At 43.5% G+C, this 17,200-nt stretch overlaps 3 protein-coding genes across 5 annotated transcripts; all 3 read right to left on the reverse strand.

Moving 5' to 3' along the window:
• Nucleotides 1-1,190: 1,190 nt before the first annotated feature.
• LOC139662133 (zinc finger protein 135-like) lies at nucleotides 1,191-2,905 on the reverse strand. Its single transcript, XM_071540741.1, has 2 exons — nucleotides 2,709-2,905; nucleotides 1,191-2,213 (listed from the first exon to the last, which is right to left on the reverse strand). Exons 1-2 carry the CDS (start codon nucleotides 2,899-2,901, stop codon nucleotides 1,255-1,257), a joined length of 1,152 nt encoding a protein of 383 aa, XP_071396842.1. The 5' UTR covers nucleotides 2,902-2,905; the 3' UTR covers nucleotides 1,191-1,254.
• An 839-nt stretch (nucleotides 2,906-3,744) lies between these two features.
• Nucleotides 3,745-12,256, reverse strand: sytl1 (synaptotagmin-like 1). Of its 3 annotated transcripts, none has more exons than XM_071540756.1 (15): nucleotides 12,139-12,256; nucleotides 10,351-10,474; nucleotides 9,143-9,294; nucleotides 8,911-9,034; nucleotides 8,777-8,834; nucleotides 8,620-8,656; nucleotides 8,503-8,543; nucleotides 8,179-8,295; nucleotides 7,798-7,964; nucleotides 7,550-7,652; nucleotides 6,970-7,131; nucleotides 6,466-6,544; nucleotides 6,207-6,306; nucleotides 5,183-5,388; nucleotides 3,745-4,535 (listed from the first exon to the last, which is right to left on the reverse strand). In XM_071540756.1, exons 2-15 carry the CDS (start codon nucleotides 10,470-10,472, stop codon nucleotides 4,393-4,395), a joined length of 1,611 nt encoding a protein of 536 aa, XP_071396857.1. In that variant the 5' UTR covers nucleotides 10,473-10,474; nucleotides 12,139-12,256; the 3' UTR covers nucleotides 3,745-4,392. The 3 variants fall into 3 exon arrangements, with proteins under 3 accessions (XP_071396857.1, XP_071396858.1, XP_071396859.1); XM_071540757.1 differs by having other exon boundaries at nucleotides 12,144-12,196; XM_071540758.1 differs by lacking the exon at nucleotides 12,139-12,256 and adding an exon at nucleotides 12,012-12,068.
• On the reverse strand, nucleotides 11,942-16,449 carry cd164l2 (CD164 sialomucin-like 2). The gene is made up of 7 exons (XM_071540733.1): nucleotides 16,371-16,449; nucleotides 15,823-15,909; nucleotides 15,490-15,582; nucleotides 15,374-15,400; nucleotides 14,925-15,084; nucleotides 12,144-12,285; nucleotides 11,942-11,956 (listed from the first exon to the last, which is right to left on the reverse strand). Exons 1-7 carry the CDS (start codon nucleotides 16,447-16,449, stop codon nucleotides 11,942-11,944), a joined length of 603 nt encoding a protein of 200 aa, XP_071396834.1.
• Between the last annotated feature and the right edge of the window lie 751 nt (nucleotides 16,450-17,200).

Below are 17,200 nucleotides of genomic sequence, written 5' to 3' on the forward strand. Positions count from 1 at the left end.
TTCCTGAATATAGAAACTTACAACATTATTACCTATCCTTCCGTGTATTAATAACTACAGGGCTTTTGGCTGTCAAATCAATTGCTTAAGATCCATATATTCAACTTTTAAAGACATTTAAACTCGTCTAGCTTTTCAAATTGAAGCAAGTACACAAATGTTCTTCTGAAAATGTAACCATTTCTAGTTTTGTACAGTATTACACAAAATTAGCAGCAGTCGCTACAGTTTGCCTGAGCAAATTCAAAGATGCTTAAAAGAGAAAACTGGTGAGAGCCTAACATTCTAGTCTTCAACAGGCACAATATGCCATTTTTCTATCACAAAACTTTCAACTGAAATTATAATAGCAATCAGACAACCCTGAGGAGTAAGACTAGGCCTATAGATTTCTTTCTTTTTTTTTCTTTTTTTTAGCTTCAATTTACAAATAAGACCGCCTACTGAAAACATCATTGTATGCATTTCTGTCTTGATCTGTTTGGATCCAAAAAGGCCCCATAATGTGGAAGAGGAAATCTATGGTGGACTAGCCTAAGTTAAAGTTCCCCATCAAACGTTGCCATGTATTTGCCTGTATGCAAAATTGTACCCGTGTTCCAAACGTTTCATCCCGTTTTCAGCGTGGTGCATCTTTTTTCTATTCTGGCACATTATCAAAGAAAACGTTCTCAGAGAACACCTGGTCAGCCTGTCACATTCAGCTCCTTGATGGAACTGCATTCATTCCAAAATTCATCAATACTGAATTATTGCAAATTTCTGCTCTAACAGTAGGCTAATAAATCTTTGAAACAGTGTTTTCTAAACTGTATAGAAGTTAAGGTGCAGAATCAATTTGAATAGTTTGGGTTTGGTGACCGGTGAGATTTTCATCAAGGACAACATCACAGTTAACATTAATAGCCCATCAACGCCTGCTCAGTGTCACTCCTACACCTTTGAGCCACATGATCCTTGTGTTGAAGTCTGCACAGTTTGCAGCTACATATCCACATTACCCATTAAGTGTAATCATGACTCTTGACCAAAGTGAAGGGTTTCATTCCACAATACTAAATAACCATTTTAAAAAGAAATATGCTACCACAAAGTTATTAGCATTTCATAACTTTATTCGTAACCCATAGTGGGCTTTACTTTCATACCAGCAATCACTTTGTAAGAGCAGATGTGACATTCTTCCCCCCAAATGGTGGATCTCTCATTTTAGCACAAAACTCTTCCAGCGTTTTACTCGGAGCATCCAAACTGTCATGGAGGCATGTGGACCGAGCCTCCCCCCCCCACGCTCTTCACACCTAAACTCTTTTCACCTGTGTGTACTGCCATGTGGTTTGTCATCAAATTATTTCTACTGAATTTCTTCCCACAGACTACGCAGCTGTACGGCTTCTCTCCCGTGTGAATCCTCATGTGGACGTTCAGGTTCCCCACATGGCGGAACTCTTTGCCGCACAGCCTGCAGCGGTACGGCTTCTCCTGCGTGTGGATCCTCATGTGCACGATCACGCTGTTGCCATGACGAAATTCTTTCCCGCACACCTGGCAGCTGAACAGCTTCCCCCCCGTGTGGATTCGGGTGTGCGTGGCTAGATGCGCGCTGTGGCTGAATTCTTTGCCACAGATGCGACAACAGTACGGTTTGTCCCTCCTCTTCCTCTCTGGTGGAGCTCTTATGTGCAACAGCTCCAACTCACAAGCTTTGGTGAACGGGATATTCCCTGTGTGCGTCCTCCTGTGGAATTTCAAGTCTTTGCTGATACTGAAGTCTGTCAGTGTTTTTAAACCCAGCTCAGGCTCTGTGTCACTCCGAGTTATAGAACAATCTGGCAAGATGGATTGACATTCGCCGCTCGAGTCCGAGTTTCCATCAGCCGTTCTCTGGTCTGTTGAGGTGCTGGGTAAAGGCTTCCTATCTTCATTTTCCACACCGTGGGTTTGAAACAGAGTCAAGTCTGGATAAAAGCAACTTTTCACGCAGGTGGGAGTGAATGTGAAGTTGGTGGGATCAGCCTCCTCCATCCCCGGCAGCTGTTCTCCCTCTCCTGGACTGCTCCATGGTTCCTGCTGCTCCTCTTTGATGGCCGGGGGCTCCGGGGCCTCCTGGCCCACACCGGGGTTGTCGTAGCCGCTCTTGGGGCTCCACTCCTGCTGATAGGGTTCCTGCTCCAAGGGAAGCTCCCCTGCACAGGCAAAGAGCTGGGAGGAGGCTGTGAAGAGGGAGAGGCAAGAAAAAAAGAAAATCAGACACTCAATAGGAGCCAGGGATGTATAGTGGAGGATAAACCCACCTAAACTCAGTTTGCCCACTTTTTTATTTGTGGATTAGAGTTTACCCCCCTTTTTAGCCTGAGATAGGCTACATAGATTCATTCAAAACATCTAGTAGGTAGTATGAAACTGAAGTAAGGTATATAGCCTCAAGATATAGCCTAGTTATTAAGGATAATACCATGGAAAATAATGTTTTTTTTCTGAATGCAGTTTTGTTTATATCAGTGGTTGTTTATGTAGGTTCACTGACTGGATGCCATGGTTTATCGACTTTTATATATTTGTTACTACAACACTGCTGTAGTTCCATCTCTGACAGGCTGAGCTTACAGCTGACAGCAGCAACGTTAGCTTGAAACAGACTTTACCACAGAAAACTTCAATAACTAACTGAACTGCTGGACTAAAGGCTGCACGGGGGGGTATCAAACCTTCTCTGTGTAGTTTTACTTCTTGTTTTAGGTCGACCTGAAGAAGCCCCTGTTGATGGTTACTGTCCTGTTGGGAGCGAGTCGCTTCCTCCTCGTACTCCGCTATCGTCCTCTGCACCGCCTCAAATATCTCCTCTGCCGCCGCGGTCAGCCGCTCGCTGATGAACAGCCTCAGCAGCTGTATGTGAGACATTCTGGATAACTACCGACCAACCAGCCTCCCGGCAGGTCTGACACCATGGAGAAGAATGACTGAAACCAGTTACAGAATCCTATCAGTGACAAACACCATAAAAAGCGTACATTCCGATCATCACTTTCAAAATAAAAGCCTTATTGCCAAACATGGTTACATTGCTGCAAAATTAAGGATGTATTTGAGGAGAAATCTGTAGTAAATTTAAATGCTTTTTATGTTATTTTTTTTACACATGTAGTCATAGCTATATAAGTCAAATATTCATTTGTTCATTCATTCAGTCATTCATTTATGTAGCACTTATAGCACATATATTTATTATGGTTATTATATTATATTATAATATCTTAATTATATAGCCAAAATGCCACATACATAGAGCTCCAAAAAAATAACAAAGAAAGCCTCAGTCAAACACAAAACCAGACAGCTTTGAAGGATGTTTAATACTTTAAAAAGGTCCTTTTAAGCCTATAATCTAATAACACTTTTATTTTGGAGGCTACATCGCTTAACTTCCGCTCTTGTTCCTGCCATCTGTGTCTTTCAGCGGTTTTGATTTGTGTCTAAGATCGCCATCTGCTGGAGAGGAGTTCAGACCCGATATGATTAGAGGAAGTTTATCACTCCACTGCTTCTGTTTTAAGAATCTCCACGAAGTCATCTGTCATGGAGGAGATAGATACAGGATGAAGAGTAGTGAGAGAGTACAGATTACAGGACAGTGTCTTTCTCTCCTTGAGGTTTTGACCTTATTTGTTAGTTGTGCCTTCTGCAATTTGCCCGAAAAGCACATAGGATAGTACCTAGTCTGACCACAAGGTGGGAGCCAGCATCAGCAGGGTTGAGGAGTAACAGATTGCATGTAATTGTGGGCCTAATTACAAAAATGGCTTCCAAAAATGGCTCTAGTCCATAACACTTATCAAAATAATCAGATTACACATGCTCCCACGGGGTAAAATACTGATTAGGTCCATTTTTCTGGCTTAGTCATAAAGGCATTTGAAAGGACAAGGGCATTTTGCACGTGTGGTTAGTAATCTCTCTGTAATACCTTTCAAAAATAACTTTCCTATCTCTGTCTATTTGATGTCATCTCCTAATTATCCACATAGATTAGATAAATAAGAACACTAAATTATTCATTAGTCCAGGTTGAATGTTTAATGACTAAAGTACAGCAGGATTACAAAGGCATTTCTGGCAGGTAGGACACTGGACTAAAACAATACATATAGGAAACACATTTAAATGCAGACAGATTGGTTTTGGTTTCACAACTAAATATTCTATTTATGATCTATACCATTGATTCACGATATTGCACCCCTACCTGACTCCTGTGTGTGTGTTCGTGTATGAGACGGAGAGAGAGTGTGTGTGTCACTGTGAGACAGAGGTTAATTCTGACAAAATGTTGAGGATGTCTATTCAGTCCATTAGATTAGTTGCGTGTGCGTGTGTGTGTGTGGTATGTGAGAGTCACTCGGACCGGTGTGTGAGGTTAGTTCTGATTGGTAGTGTTGTGTCTATCCAGTGGTTTGGGTTTTGGATCATGGAGGTCCAGACAGCAATCTCCTCTTCTGTGGAGTCCATCCAGCTGACGGCCTCACCGTAGCTCTGACCTGCCATACGCACGCGCACACACACACACACACACACACACACACACACATGGGTTATAAATATATGCACCAGTTTTTGTATAATACAAGCATCTGTGATACATGCTTATATAAAACACAACACTCACAATGAGGATGTGCATGTTATGGGAAGCAGCTGGAAGAAGCTGGAGTCTACATTGAGTGACTTTATTATTACAATATGTTGAGCCAGTGCCGACATTGAGTTCAAAACACCAAAGCAATGACCAATGGTGTCCCCAAAATCAAGAAAAACAAGAATCTTACTTTTTTATTAAATTATTACTTTTAAAGAGTAATTAAACCCTCGACCACTTTTGTGGGTTTACTGCCATCTAATGGTCAAAAGTGTACTTTTGCAATTGCCATCTGCTATTAGCTGATCTTTGGTGCCAGGTGATGTTACCTTCTGTTGAGTACAACAGGTGGTGACATCACCAAAGATCAGCCAATGGCAGATGGCAATTGCAATAATATGCTTTTAACCATTAGATGGCAGCAAACCAACAAAAGTGGTCTAGTGTTTAGTTACTCTTCACCCTTCTGTTCCCTCCTCATAGGGAGTGAAGCCTTTGATTAAAGTGTGTGTTCCGTGTGTGTGTGTGTGTGTGTACAGTATCTCTCACCAGTTCCGGGGCTGAGGCGGACCCCTCCCAGGACGTGCGTCTTTAACCCTTCGCGCTGGCAGACGGTCAGCTCAGCGCAGGCCTCTCTCAGGTCGCTGGTGTGGAAGCCATCATACACCATGGTGTGGTTGTAGGTCGGGCTGATGGAGCGCTTCACCACCCGCGTCTTCTGACCGCTCTGCCGGCTGGCATCTGGGAGTATATAGCTGGTGGGGCGTACGGTAGGATTATGACCACAGTCTAATTCTGATTCAAACCAGGATTCCTTTCAAGGTTGAAATCGTGGGTATATATACATCGGCTCCATTTGTAAAGTGACAGTAAAAAATGTCTTAGACGTTTTTTTTTTAAATCCAGTTTGCCTACTATGAACAGAAACTGTAAATACTCAGGTGGTACTTAGGTGGTGAGATTATATTTGTATATTTCTAGGCTACATTTCACACTTGAGGAAAAGAGCTAAGTCGGCACAGTATTATACTGAGTTTATTCCCCTCTGTCTACTAGAATTGACTTGGCAGTGGTCCCACAGTTTAATGTGGGCTGTGCTCAGTTCTGCTTTTAAGTCAGGTGTCAGACTAAAACATGCTGATCACAAATATGCATGAAGTGAATGGAGAAAATAATGACTCACCAGTGAGTTTATATATCATGGACATGCACAGTTGTGTGCTTGTGTACTAGAACTAAAATTGTTTCCAAGACACATAACTTATGTTGACTTTGCTTCTTATGTACCTCCTTCGATACTGTAGAGGCACACAGCTAATCTGACCTCTGACCTTTACTGTCTAAATTCTAACCTCTGACAGAGACAAGGGGTCATGGAGGATCAATGGAGGAACACATGTAAAAATATTACAAATTGAAATATTTCAGTCGTTGGAATCATCTATGTTTTTGAAACATATGGACTGATGAATTTCAGGCAACATTTTTTTCCAGCATGGATATGGATCATTTGGAGTGACACAGATTGGCCTACTGATGAAACATCAGGGAAAGTGACGCAGAAGTGATGTACCTTTTGACATAAGAGTCTACAGAACCGCCTTTGTTGGACAGGAGACCCTGTGCCTCCCGCAGCCAAATATGAAGCTCTCCTGTCAGAGGCAAACCGGCACCTTCACACATGCAAAACACACACACACACACACAGACAGACAGGGAGTGTATGAGTGTATTGAGGTATAGGAAAGAATGTGTGTGTGTGTGTGTGTGTGTGCGTGTGTGTGCATGTGTGTGTGTGTGTTTGTGCATGCGTTTGTGTGTGTTCTACTCACCCTCGGATCCCTCTGGAATGAACTTTATAGAGAGCAAGATGGTCCCACGACTGCTAATGGAGTCCGGACTCAAATGAACCTGCGAGGGAGAGAGGGAGGGGGAGTGGGGGAGCGGGGGGGACAGAGGGGAAAGGGGGGGGAGGGGGGTTGTCGCAGGGAGACAGAGGTTACAGAAATGAAAAAGATAAAGGCAGAGGGGCGGATAAAGGAAGAGGGAAGGCGAGAGAAAGCAAAAGGGAGGGAGACAGGAGTGTGAAGGGAGAAAAAGATTAAGGTTACGTAAAACCTTAGTTGAAATTCACAGCATGTCTCCCTCTGCCTTCAGCTCTCCCAGACAGAAGAGACACTCCTACCACATATTCTGTGTCTTCCACTTGGCTGTACAAACTGATGTCTGCTGCACAGACACTGAACAAATGTAGTTATATGCCTCCAATTTGCTGGCGAATGTTTATATTGTGCATGCAAATTTGTGTGACTGTGTGTGTGTGTGCTGCTCCCTACCCGTGGCTGCAGGTCATGCCACAGCGGCTGTGAGGAGGTCCAGTCCCAGAGGCCCAGACCCACCTCCACCTCCCCCAGGAACACGTTCCTCCCCAGGGACTCGGCGTGCCACACAGACAGGTTCAAGGTCCGACCCCGCAGCTCCCCGACACGCACCTTGTACTAGGATGAGAAGGATCAGGATCGCTTTAATTCCTCAAGGAATTTGACTTGGTTATAACTGGTACTGGCACATTACAGCACAGTTACATAACAGAGGCATTACAGGACCTCACATATACGGAGGTGAAAACACATATATAATGTAATTGAATATAACATTTTTAATACATAATATGCTGTCTAGAATATACAGAAGTAGCCATTGTTCCCTTTTCAGCCGTCTGGTAAGTGGAAGTTTGAAAGATTCTATCTCTATTTAAGATTTTAGAAGGAACTGGTGCCTGTTGCCTGTTGCAGGGCTGGTGGAGAAAAGCTGCAGGATAATACAGGATAATACAGGATGAGGGACTTCTATGATGGCTGCCAACATACAGTATGTAATATATGAATGAGAGAGAGTAGGGGAGGAGTTCCTCACTCGGAGCGTCTGATCGTAGACTGGGTTCAGCGTCTTCTTCTTCACCGAAGTTTTCTTCTTACTGTGACTCGACTTGTCCGGCAACAGATAGGTTTTTACATATCTGTGAAACACACACACACACACATCAAGTGTTTTTGACTGATTTTGAATTTGTGGTATTGTTGCTGTGAACTCGGGAGCATGCAATATGCACACACACACACACACTAACATACACACACACACACACACACACAGTCCCTCACGGGTCGGTGCGGTTCTTGCGCGCCGTAGCGAGGTCCTCACAGCGATACACTCTGACTTGTAGCTCCTCCTTCGGGGTGTCGTAGACCAATGAGAACTGGATGCGGCCCCTCACTTCCACCACTCCAAACTCCCCAGAGCTGAACAGACTCATCATGCTGCCGCTGAGCTACACACACACACACACACACACACACACACACACACACAGCAGAACAGAGAATACATACGTCATTGCCCTGAGCTGAGTCATCTTACGTCACTAGTAGCTAGTCAATTAGAGGTGTGTCTGTGTGTGTGTGTGTGTGTGTGTGTGTGTGTGTGTGTGTGTGTGTGTGTGTGTGTGTGTGTGTGTGAGAGAGAGAGAGAGCGTGTATGCATACCGTGTAGCTGGAGTGAAGACTGCTGACGGAGCTGCTGGTTTTCAGAGAGGTTGGATCCGGATCTGTCACACTGCTGGACAGAGAGTCAGTGTCCCCATTGTGACAGTCAGAGTCTTCCTGTACTCACACACACACACACACACACACACACACACACACAGCAGCATTGTTCTCAGATACAGCGTCAGAGAAAAGAGAAAGATATTATATATAGTTTGAGAAAAGTCATAGGAAGTGGAAAAGTTTAAACCAGCAGGCATCGTACATAGACTCTATTCACAACAGTATTGGTCATTTGTGAGTGTAGGTGTGTGCTACAATCACCTCTGTTTCCTCTGGGTGGCCATTACTCCTGCTTACGCACTCTAGTGGAGGAGAAAGATGAGTTAATAAGGAGAGGAAGAGAGAGAGACACGGAGAGTGACAGAGAAAACGTCATACCTGTGGATGAGGAGCTGTTGTTTGTGTCCTGAACTCCCTGGAATTGAAAAGGATTGTTCAGCAAACATTATGAACGACTTTTTCAAGCATGGAAAAAAAACAGACACGCACACACACACACACACACACACACACACACACACACACACACACACACCTGTGTTAGTGGGCTTTTTGTTCTGGGTGTGGGTGTAGGTTTGACACGTTCCTGACTCCTGAAACAAAGGTAGAAGTTATCAGTAATATGAGTAATATCACAACCAATGTACTGTAATGCTTTCCCTCACTAACCCTCCTCTCTCCTCTTCCTTGCTCTCCTCTTCCTTGCTCTCCACATCAGTGGAGGAGCTGTTGTGGGCGCTAGTGGGCGAGGTTTCCTCTGTCTGTCCATTGAACAGTCCAGTCAGGGGTGGATCTGTTACCACGGCAACAACCACAGAACAATCACTGGGATATCCCTATGACATGAAGAAAACAACCCCACGGGGCGATGATAGTAATACCGCACGGGCTGACGTCTGACCTTTGCCCTTTGTCCTCCTGCGGCGTATGGTGGCATGGACGAGGTCACAGCTCAGCTTCCGATCGCGATGGCGTTTACTGCGCTCCTCGCTGAACCACGACCCCGTCAGAGAGCGCAGACGTGTCGGGTCTGTCTCCGTCTGCTGCAGTGTCCTGCAGGGTGGACACAAGGTCAAGTTACACAGCAAACACCCCCAACCTCCTCGCTCCAAAAAGTCAATGGAATGTTTTAGTTCAAGTAAAAAAAAATGTACATGGTTTTCATGTCACAGCAAAAATACATTTCATACACTTTTCCTTTGATATACCCACTAATATGACATTCATGGATTGAGCAAGCATGATAATGATTCACTTCATTAGTAGGCATGATAATGATTAGATTAGACCAATCATGCAATGCTATGCTGATCAATTACACAGAGAAAGGATGGGAGGTGCATGTCTCTATCATTTATTAGTTTTAGCATTGTTTCAATCATTGGCTCAACAGTCTATGATGAGCTCACATCAGGGGGACAATATATCTATCTTGACTACTACACTTCATTCATAAAGGTATATTTCAAGCAAGCATTCAACTAAGGACCAGAGGTTCTATGGAGTTCTCTGAGCATAACCGCAGATTGGGAATTATATAATTATTATTATTGTTATACAAACATTTCTTGGAGGTAAAGCTGTCCTGGAGGCAGAAATAATCTCATTGGTTGAGTTACACCTAATTGGGCGGAGCCAAAGAACTAAGCAACATTACATGAAGCCCAGTGAAAAAGGCAGGAGGTAAGCTAATATTATGAAGCCTATAGCACTCTTGCTACTGACTGAAAAAATGCAATCTAGCCATACTTGTCTATATCTATGTAAGCTAGTTACCCTGCTAGCTTACATAGCATGCTGACCTTCCAACATCATGAATGTCATGGTCATGAATAAATGAAAAACAGAAGTCACTGACATGTTTTGTTTTGTTTCTTCGTTGCCATTTCACCTTGCCAGTTAGCCAACATCCGCTCTGCTCCCACTCCACTTTCATCCACTGATGTTTAATTCAACCAATAAGACTATTTCTTCCTCCAGAACAGCTCTGCCTACATGAAATGTTTGTAGAACCAAAAGTCCAATCTGCTGGTGAACAGGATTACTACAGCACATATTATTGTTTTTGGACAGATCAGGCATCTAAAGGGATAAATAGTCACCTCTGACCTTACACGGCCCTCATCACAGCGACGCAACTCCAAGTCACGTTGCAACACTTGCAGGATGGTTGACTGCTCCTCCTCTGTCAGGTAGCTCAGATCAAGCAAGTCATCGCCTTCTCCCTCCATCCCTGAATGAGAAGTAACAACAACAAAAAGCAGAAGAGGAAGCAGGAGACTGTTCAGAACACGCACAAACACATGCTAACCATACTGCGTACTGTTAGTACTGTTTAATTACAAATAAAAATGCTATATTACAATTTCATTCAATTAAATTCAAACCATATTCAAGGCAAAACTCTGTCTATTATTGTCTATTATGGTCATTATTTCATTTAGTGTCTTTCCAATATCGAATCATTCAAAATCAGAAGACATTTCAAGTAGGATAGTGGAGTCAAATTTTCCAGCTAAACCATCCAGTACGGTTTGAAACCCTGTGTGCTCCAGTTGCTCTGATACTCATCAATTCCAATTCAACTTAGGAAATTGAATTTGAAAAAACCAACAGGAAACAGAATTGGAATCAAATTGGAATTTCAGGAAGTTGAATTTAATACAATGAAATTCAGTGAAATTCCATGTTCCACATAGTGTTATATATTATATATAATTATTATATTCAATACTGAATATCATAAAATGTTAAAGGGACCTTTCAGGTGGTATTTGATGCATAACGTGATCGTAATACATGCATTCTGATTGAATGTATTTGATTTGTTTAACTGTCTTTTATTTGATTCATAATGTTTGATTTATAATGTTTAGCAAGTCAAGACAACCTCTCTTAGAAGTAGAATTTCATGGAATTTAATGGAATTCCGTTCTGTTTCCTGTGAAATTAAATTCCAATACTGTTCCCTACAGCTGGGTGCAATTTCAGATCCAATTCCAACTCCAGGAATTGAATGCATGCATGCATTCTCAATTCAGTTCATGAATGGCCCCAGCCCTGGCTGTGCACATGCAGGTATTCCTACCTGGCTCAATGACTTTCATCCCCTTCTGCTATACTGTCTTCTGAGTACTGTCTAATAAAGCAACAACAAAAGGTTTAAGGTTTAAAATAACCTTTAGGACATATAGGCAACAAAGATGTAGCAAGCTACTATATGTAATAAGATAACCTGCTGGACCACAATATAGCCTGTGTGTGTGTGTGTCCACTGCCTAACCCTCAACTTCCCTCAGGTGCAACCTACTTACCTCTGAATAAATAACGCATGCGCAAAAAGATTCTCTCTTGTCCAAGCGGTTGAGGTGTTTAGCAAACAGGATATGAATGCAACAACTGGCTCACACAGCTTTCACAACAAGACCCTGACGAAAAAGCGCTATAATATTCATATTATAGTATACCTGTGGTAGTCGGTAACAATAGGTTACAGTGACCTTTTCCTGTTGTTTTTTTTGTTTTTTTTTGTTTTTTTATCTCCTACGACCTCACTACAATACTCCTATAGGGAGTTTTTGCTGTGATATTTGTATAGTATCCATCTAAAATGTATTTATTGCTCTTTTTTAGGTGAGACTATTGTAATGCTTTAATGCTAAATTCTTCAAATACCAATGAGGTGTCTAGACATGCTTAATTACATGAAGTCTCCCTGGGGGAACACATTACAGGCCCGTGCAACACATTTAAAGATATATAATCCTCACCATGCACACCGCGAGAGACGGGACACCTGTCGACACTTTCCCCTCTTGGATCAAAGGTTAAACACTCGCCTCTCACTTTCATAAAGACATACACCCCCCCTCTCAACAAAAAAACAAACCTCGTTACCTTACTTCACAGCGTCCGAAAGTTCCATCTGTGAGAAGTTTGGTGAAAAGTTGTCCCGAGTGCGGTGCGTGGAGGCTGACGCGGGGTGTGCTGAGCAAACTCAGTGAACACGCCCTCCGTCCGCACTGAGCTGCACTCAGCTGGGAGCTAAACACGAAGCGGAACAAACAAAAAAATACAGAGGGGGAGAGTGACACTGTGTGTGTGTGTGTGTGTGTGTGTGTGTGTGTGTGTGTGTGTGTGTGTGTGTGTGTGTGTGTTAGAGCTTTAGTTTGATACGGTGTGTTTGCCTGTTTGTGATATGGCGCATACACACGGATGTTTTACCAGATGGCTGGGTGGAGGCGCATGGGACAACTTTACTCCTTGTAGCAGTCCACACCTGCTAAACACACAGTCAGATCACACTTAGGCTACCGCACCTCCTCCACTGTGTACACAGACACACACGCGCACACATAGCCTACACATACAACAGACCGCTATACCTGTTTTAAAGGAGAAGAGAGAATAACTAACAATGTATGAAGCCAACCTCAACTTAGATGTGGACTTGTGATAATGTAGGCCTATGTGAGCTGAACTTCCTTTCTCTAGTGTAGTGTAGTGTGTGTGTGTGTGTGTGTGTGTGTGTGTGTGTGTGTTGGGGGAGGGGGAGTTCAGAGAGAGAAAGACCTGTATTCAGTCCTTTGTCAAAAGACTTGGATGACAGCCATGTCTCTGCCCCGTTGGGAACCGTTTTATGTGGGTTCATTCAAGCCTGTGTGCATCCTGGCTCGGCGGAGGGTGCACCCATCCAACCAGCCTGCACCCCATCAAGGCCTCCATCACGGCTCTGTCACTGCTGCACACCGGGGTCCATGATGGCTCACAGATTTGTAAGGAGTAATAGGTGATTCTTATCTGCAGATCCTGTAACTGCTCCTCTGGTCGCACCCAGATTACAGTGGAATCAGCTCATTCACTCCGCCGGCATATTGTACTTAGGCAAACATGCACCCAACAGGCCAACACATACTGTACAGTCTCTGACATTGATGAACTGGTGTCATCCTCTCATCCGCATACAAGAATGCACACCCGCAACGCGCATTCACACACATGCACACACTCAGAGAAACTATTCCTATTTAGTCCTCAGTGTGTGAGTTTATTCAGGCTGCCAGCCATTTCAAACATTTTTGTTTTAAGAGCATCAAAAAAAAATCCAAACAGTTCAATCACTCTGCCCATCCTGAGCACAAATCACCACACTCATATTAACCCAGTTCACCAGCATTAACATGAATAAACAGGACCACATCAAATCAGTTTGAACACAGAGACGGGTTTAGGCTAATATGCATTCAATATAAATGTGAATGTGAGCGATCAAAACAGAAATCTCCCACATGAAAGGCAATCTATAAAAAAAGACTCAAACCCATCCGCAATTTCAAACAAAAATACACACAAAGACAAACCAAGTTGGAGCCATGTTGGAAGTCTTTACAATGTTTGACAAGTATTGAGTGTCTGCAAAGTGTAATTCTCTATGGGAATGGTGCCCAAAGTGGGGTCTGGGGACCTCCAGGGGTCCTTGAGGGGGTCCCATGGGGTCCCCAGACACATATGGAATAGAGTAATGTCACTATTGTTTCACTCACTACAAGTTAACACAATGAGAGAAATACTGTATATAAGGATGACTATTTTAAATATAGGTTTCACTGCCTCTTCCCCACATACAATAGAAAGTTATGTAATCCTATTCTAAATCACAAATACATACAAACATATTCTCAGATTGGTTCTTTGGGACAAAATCTTATCAAATGGAGGTCCAGGGTGTAACACATATGAAAAGGTAAGTAACTTGTCTGACTTCCTTTCAGCAGAATCACTTATAACACTTTAGATTACATCTCCTTTTTCCCATAATTACATTTTATTTGCACAGTAACTAAATTTGAGAAAGCTGATTTGACACAGCTAATTGTGTTGTTGTAATAGGCTTATCACTCAACTGTGAATAATTATTGGTCAGACTTAAAGTAAGACTTTTTGGTGGGGTTGGTCATAAAAATACACCATTGCAAATAGGGAGAAAACCAGAGCCCAGTATATGTCTCATATTTTGTTACTGTCTAGGCTCTTCCTCTCTTTTGTCAGATTGTATGAATACTAACAGTAAAATTGCCTCTTAAATGAAATGTAAATACCACATGAACACCATCACACACATGCACAAACACTCTTTACACAACGCAATATTCTAAGAAAAATTCCCACTTATCCCTAAATACTTCACAAACACACCCATCCCACAGGGGTAAATATGGGGACCAAACCAAACAGGATGGGGCCTAGAAAAAAAGACTCCTGTCGTCACCACACGATGAGTCACTGCTCCGCTCTCCTCCACCCTCATCTCTGTGCCCTTCATTCACCTTGTCTTCACTGTGGCTGCTCTCTGCGAAGGGAGAGAGAAGTTTGAGACAGACAGATGGGGCGAGCAAGGAAGAGAAATTGAGGTGGGGTATGAGCAGAATCCTAAAAAGAAGAAGTGTAGAGTGGAGGGTGTGGAAGGTGAATTGCGTTGTATTTTGGATGCTGTGTATCACTCCTGCCACCAGAGGCCGCTGTGGCACCAACAGACCATCTGCCTCTTACACAACCCACAACACATTTGCATGCACATGTTTGAAACTGACAGTCACACCAAACTCTCTCTCTCTCTCTCTCTCTCTCTCTCTCTCTGTCTCTGTCAGTCTGTCTCTCGCTGATGCCTACATGCACAAACTCACATGGGGTCGTAGTTGCTCTGCTCTTTAGATTTGAGGAAGCGCATGGCGAAGAAACCCCCAGCCTGCACACACAGCACCAGGATGATGCCCCCGATGAAACTGGACATGTCAAACTTGGCCTGGGAGAAGTCTGGTCCCGACTTGGGGCTACTGCCATCATCTGGAGGGAAAGGGCAGATTAGGTCACAGTGGATGGAAGATATTTTGGGGAGAAAGAAAGGATTTTTTTTTTCAAAGAGAGGGGCAGTTTCTGTCTTCATAGAGAGGGGAGAAGCAGGGAGGGTGAGTGACAGGGGTTTTAATAATAGTTGGAGATAACTGCCAGGCTTTTGGGAACAATTTACTCAGCTCTTATGGGAACAAAAGATGTCTGACGCAAGAGAGGGGGTGGGGGTGGGGGTGGGGGGGTGCTGAGTAGAGCCGGTGCAATTCACCTGAGTCACCTCCACCTCCTCCGTCAGCTACAGTCTCTACAGCTGGAACAGACACACAAAAGAGTTACTGAGGTTGCAGACAGAAATCTTGTTATCTTTGTATCGGTATTTGAAAACACAGTTTGTCCCACCTGTGCAGAGTTCAGAAAGTCTGGTCCAAGTACAGTTCATTGAATTGTCTGTCGAATCGCCCTCATCAATCATACATATGCCTGTATCATTACCTAGGACAGAAAGAACAAGCATTTTTGTGTGTGTGTGTGTGTGTGTGTGTGTTCCTGGCATACTGAATAATTCACTCATCTAGTACAAACCAGGGAAGCTTATGTTACAGCAGCCATGATGATTGAATTACTATCAGAGGTCAGTGGTGTGTGTGTGTGTGTGTGTGTATGTGTGTGTGTGTGTGCGCATGTGTGTGTGTGTGTGCATGTGTGTGTGTGTGCATGTGTGTCACCAGTCACCATTGGGGCATAGCCTCCAGACACAGCCAGTCAGGTTGAGGATGGAGTTGCCAACACACATGTCACATGACTGAGCTTGAGAACAATCTGGAGGAGGGACAAAAATGACAGTCAATGTGAACTGTCGGTCAATCACATTGATTGACAGACACACAATGATCTTCCCACAGAAAGTTCTAACGGGCTTAAATTAGCGCAAAACGTCACATTAACTTAGACAATGCCGGTATTAAGTGACTTGGCAAAGACTGACTGAAGTAAAGCTGAAGAAAACACATTAGATTCTCATTCACTCCTCACATTTACACTCCTTGTCAGTTTGTCAAAAAACATTGGAGGTTCTCACATCGGACCATCTTCACAGTAAAGTAGATAAGAGGAGGGATATTATCAAGGATGGACCTTTGAAGTAGCTCAGATCAGACTAAAGGAGACAAGGACAGAAGTCAAAGAAAGGAGAAATAAAGTGTAGGAACATACTCTGACACAGAAGTAATACTGAGAAAGTCAAAAGTAAATACGTATAAGACACATGGATGCACCCCTACCTGACTGTGAGTATGCAGCGGTCACCATTGCTAGAAGCAGCAGTGTGGAGCAGAGGGCCTTCGGCACCAACCCTCGCATCCTGACAGCCACAAGTCAGTGGGTCTACTGACAACACCCACACCTACTACTGAGCAGCAGTTAGCGGATTAGAGTGAGTGTCAGCAAAAAGGTTGTAGATTTAGATATCTTCAGTAAGTCTTCAGAGAGTATCCAAAAGTTGTTAATGGAGATGATAGCTGGGGAAATGGTTCCAGGCTAGGACAGAGAGAGAAAGACAGGAGACACAGAGACCTGTGTAACATGAGCGACACCCAAACCTGGTTCCCTGGCAACCGGCCGGCCCAGCTCTGCCCTCCTGAAATACACACCGCCCTGGACAGACTGACACCTGTTTACTTCAACAGGCTGCAGACAGAGGGAGAAATGTATGTATGCACACACACACACACCTGTATTCACACATAGGTCCCCATAGCGGCAGGGGGGTAGGGGTACTGACTACCCAAGCTGAGGGAGGGCCCCTAAAGTGTCTGGACTAAAATGCCTTTTGTGGTCGTCACATATATATTTATAAATATTTTATACTTAATATTCACTGTGCTCTGGGTTTGGTTGCAATCTACAAAACTGCAAACAAATAAAGCTTTCTCAAAAATATGATACAGCATCTGTTATTTTTCTTTTTTTGCAGTGCAGACTAAAACATAACTGTCCTCTCTAGACAGATTTTGAACTGCATCCATGGGGACTACTGGTGAAAGTTTGGTTATGACAGCTGATTAACGCTACCATTGTATTGCCCAAAAGTACAGTTTCGATTAAGGATGTG

The sequence above is a fragment of the Centroberyx affinis genome, unplaced genomic scaffold, assembly GCF_046629955.1.
Source record: "Centroberyx affinis isolate AG114_WGS23_722 - 3 ecotype Tasmania unplaced genomic scaffold, CSIRO-AGI_Caff_v1 ptg003711l_1, whole genome shotgun sequence".
NCBI lineage: Eukaryota > Metazoa > Chordata > Actinopteri > Beryciformes > Berycidae > Centroberyx > Centroberyx affinis.

Excerpts from the sequence above, each read along its gene's own strand:
- LOC139662133 (XM_071540741.1), bottom strand. The coding sequence starts at position 2,901 with ATGTCTCACATACAGCTGCTGAGGCTGTTCATCAGCGAGCGGCTGACC. Across the intron at positions 2,214-2,708 it reads AGTAAAACTACACAGAGAAG|CCTCCTCCCAGCTCTTTGCC; the intron begins GTTTGATACCCC and ends CCCTCTTCACAG.
- sytl1 (XM_071540756.1), bottom strand. The coding sequence starts at position 10,472 with ATGGAGGGAGAAGGCGATGACTTGCTTGATCTGAGCTACCTGACAGAG. Across the intron at positions 8,544-8,619 it reads CAACAGCTCCTCATCCACAG|AGTGCGTAAGCAGGAGTAAT; the intron begins GTATGACGTTTT and ends CTCCTCCACTAG. Across the intron at positions 8,296-8,502 it reads GCCACCCAGAGGAAACAGAG|GAAGACTCTGACTGTCACAA; the intron begins GTGATTGTAGCA and ends GTGTGAGTACAG.
- cd164l2 (XM_071540733.1), bottom strand. The coding sequence starts at position 16,449 with ATGCGAGGGTTGGTGCCGAAGGCCCTCTGCTCCACACTGCTGCTTCTA. Across the intron at positions 15,910-16,370 it reads CGCTGCATACTCACAGTCAG|ATTGTTCTCAAGCTCAGTCA; the intron begins GTAGGGGTGCAT and ends TCCCTCCTCCAG. Across the intron at positions 15,401-15,489 it reads ACTTTCTGAACTCTGCACAG|CTGTAGAGACTGTAGCTGAC; the intron begins GTGGGACAAACT and ends TGTCTGTTCCAG.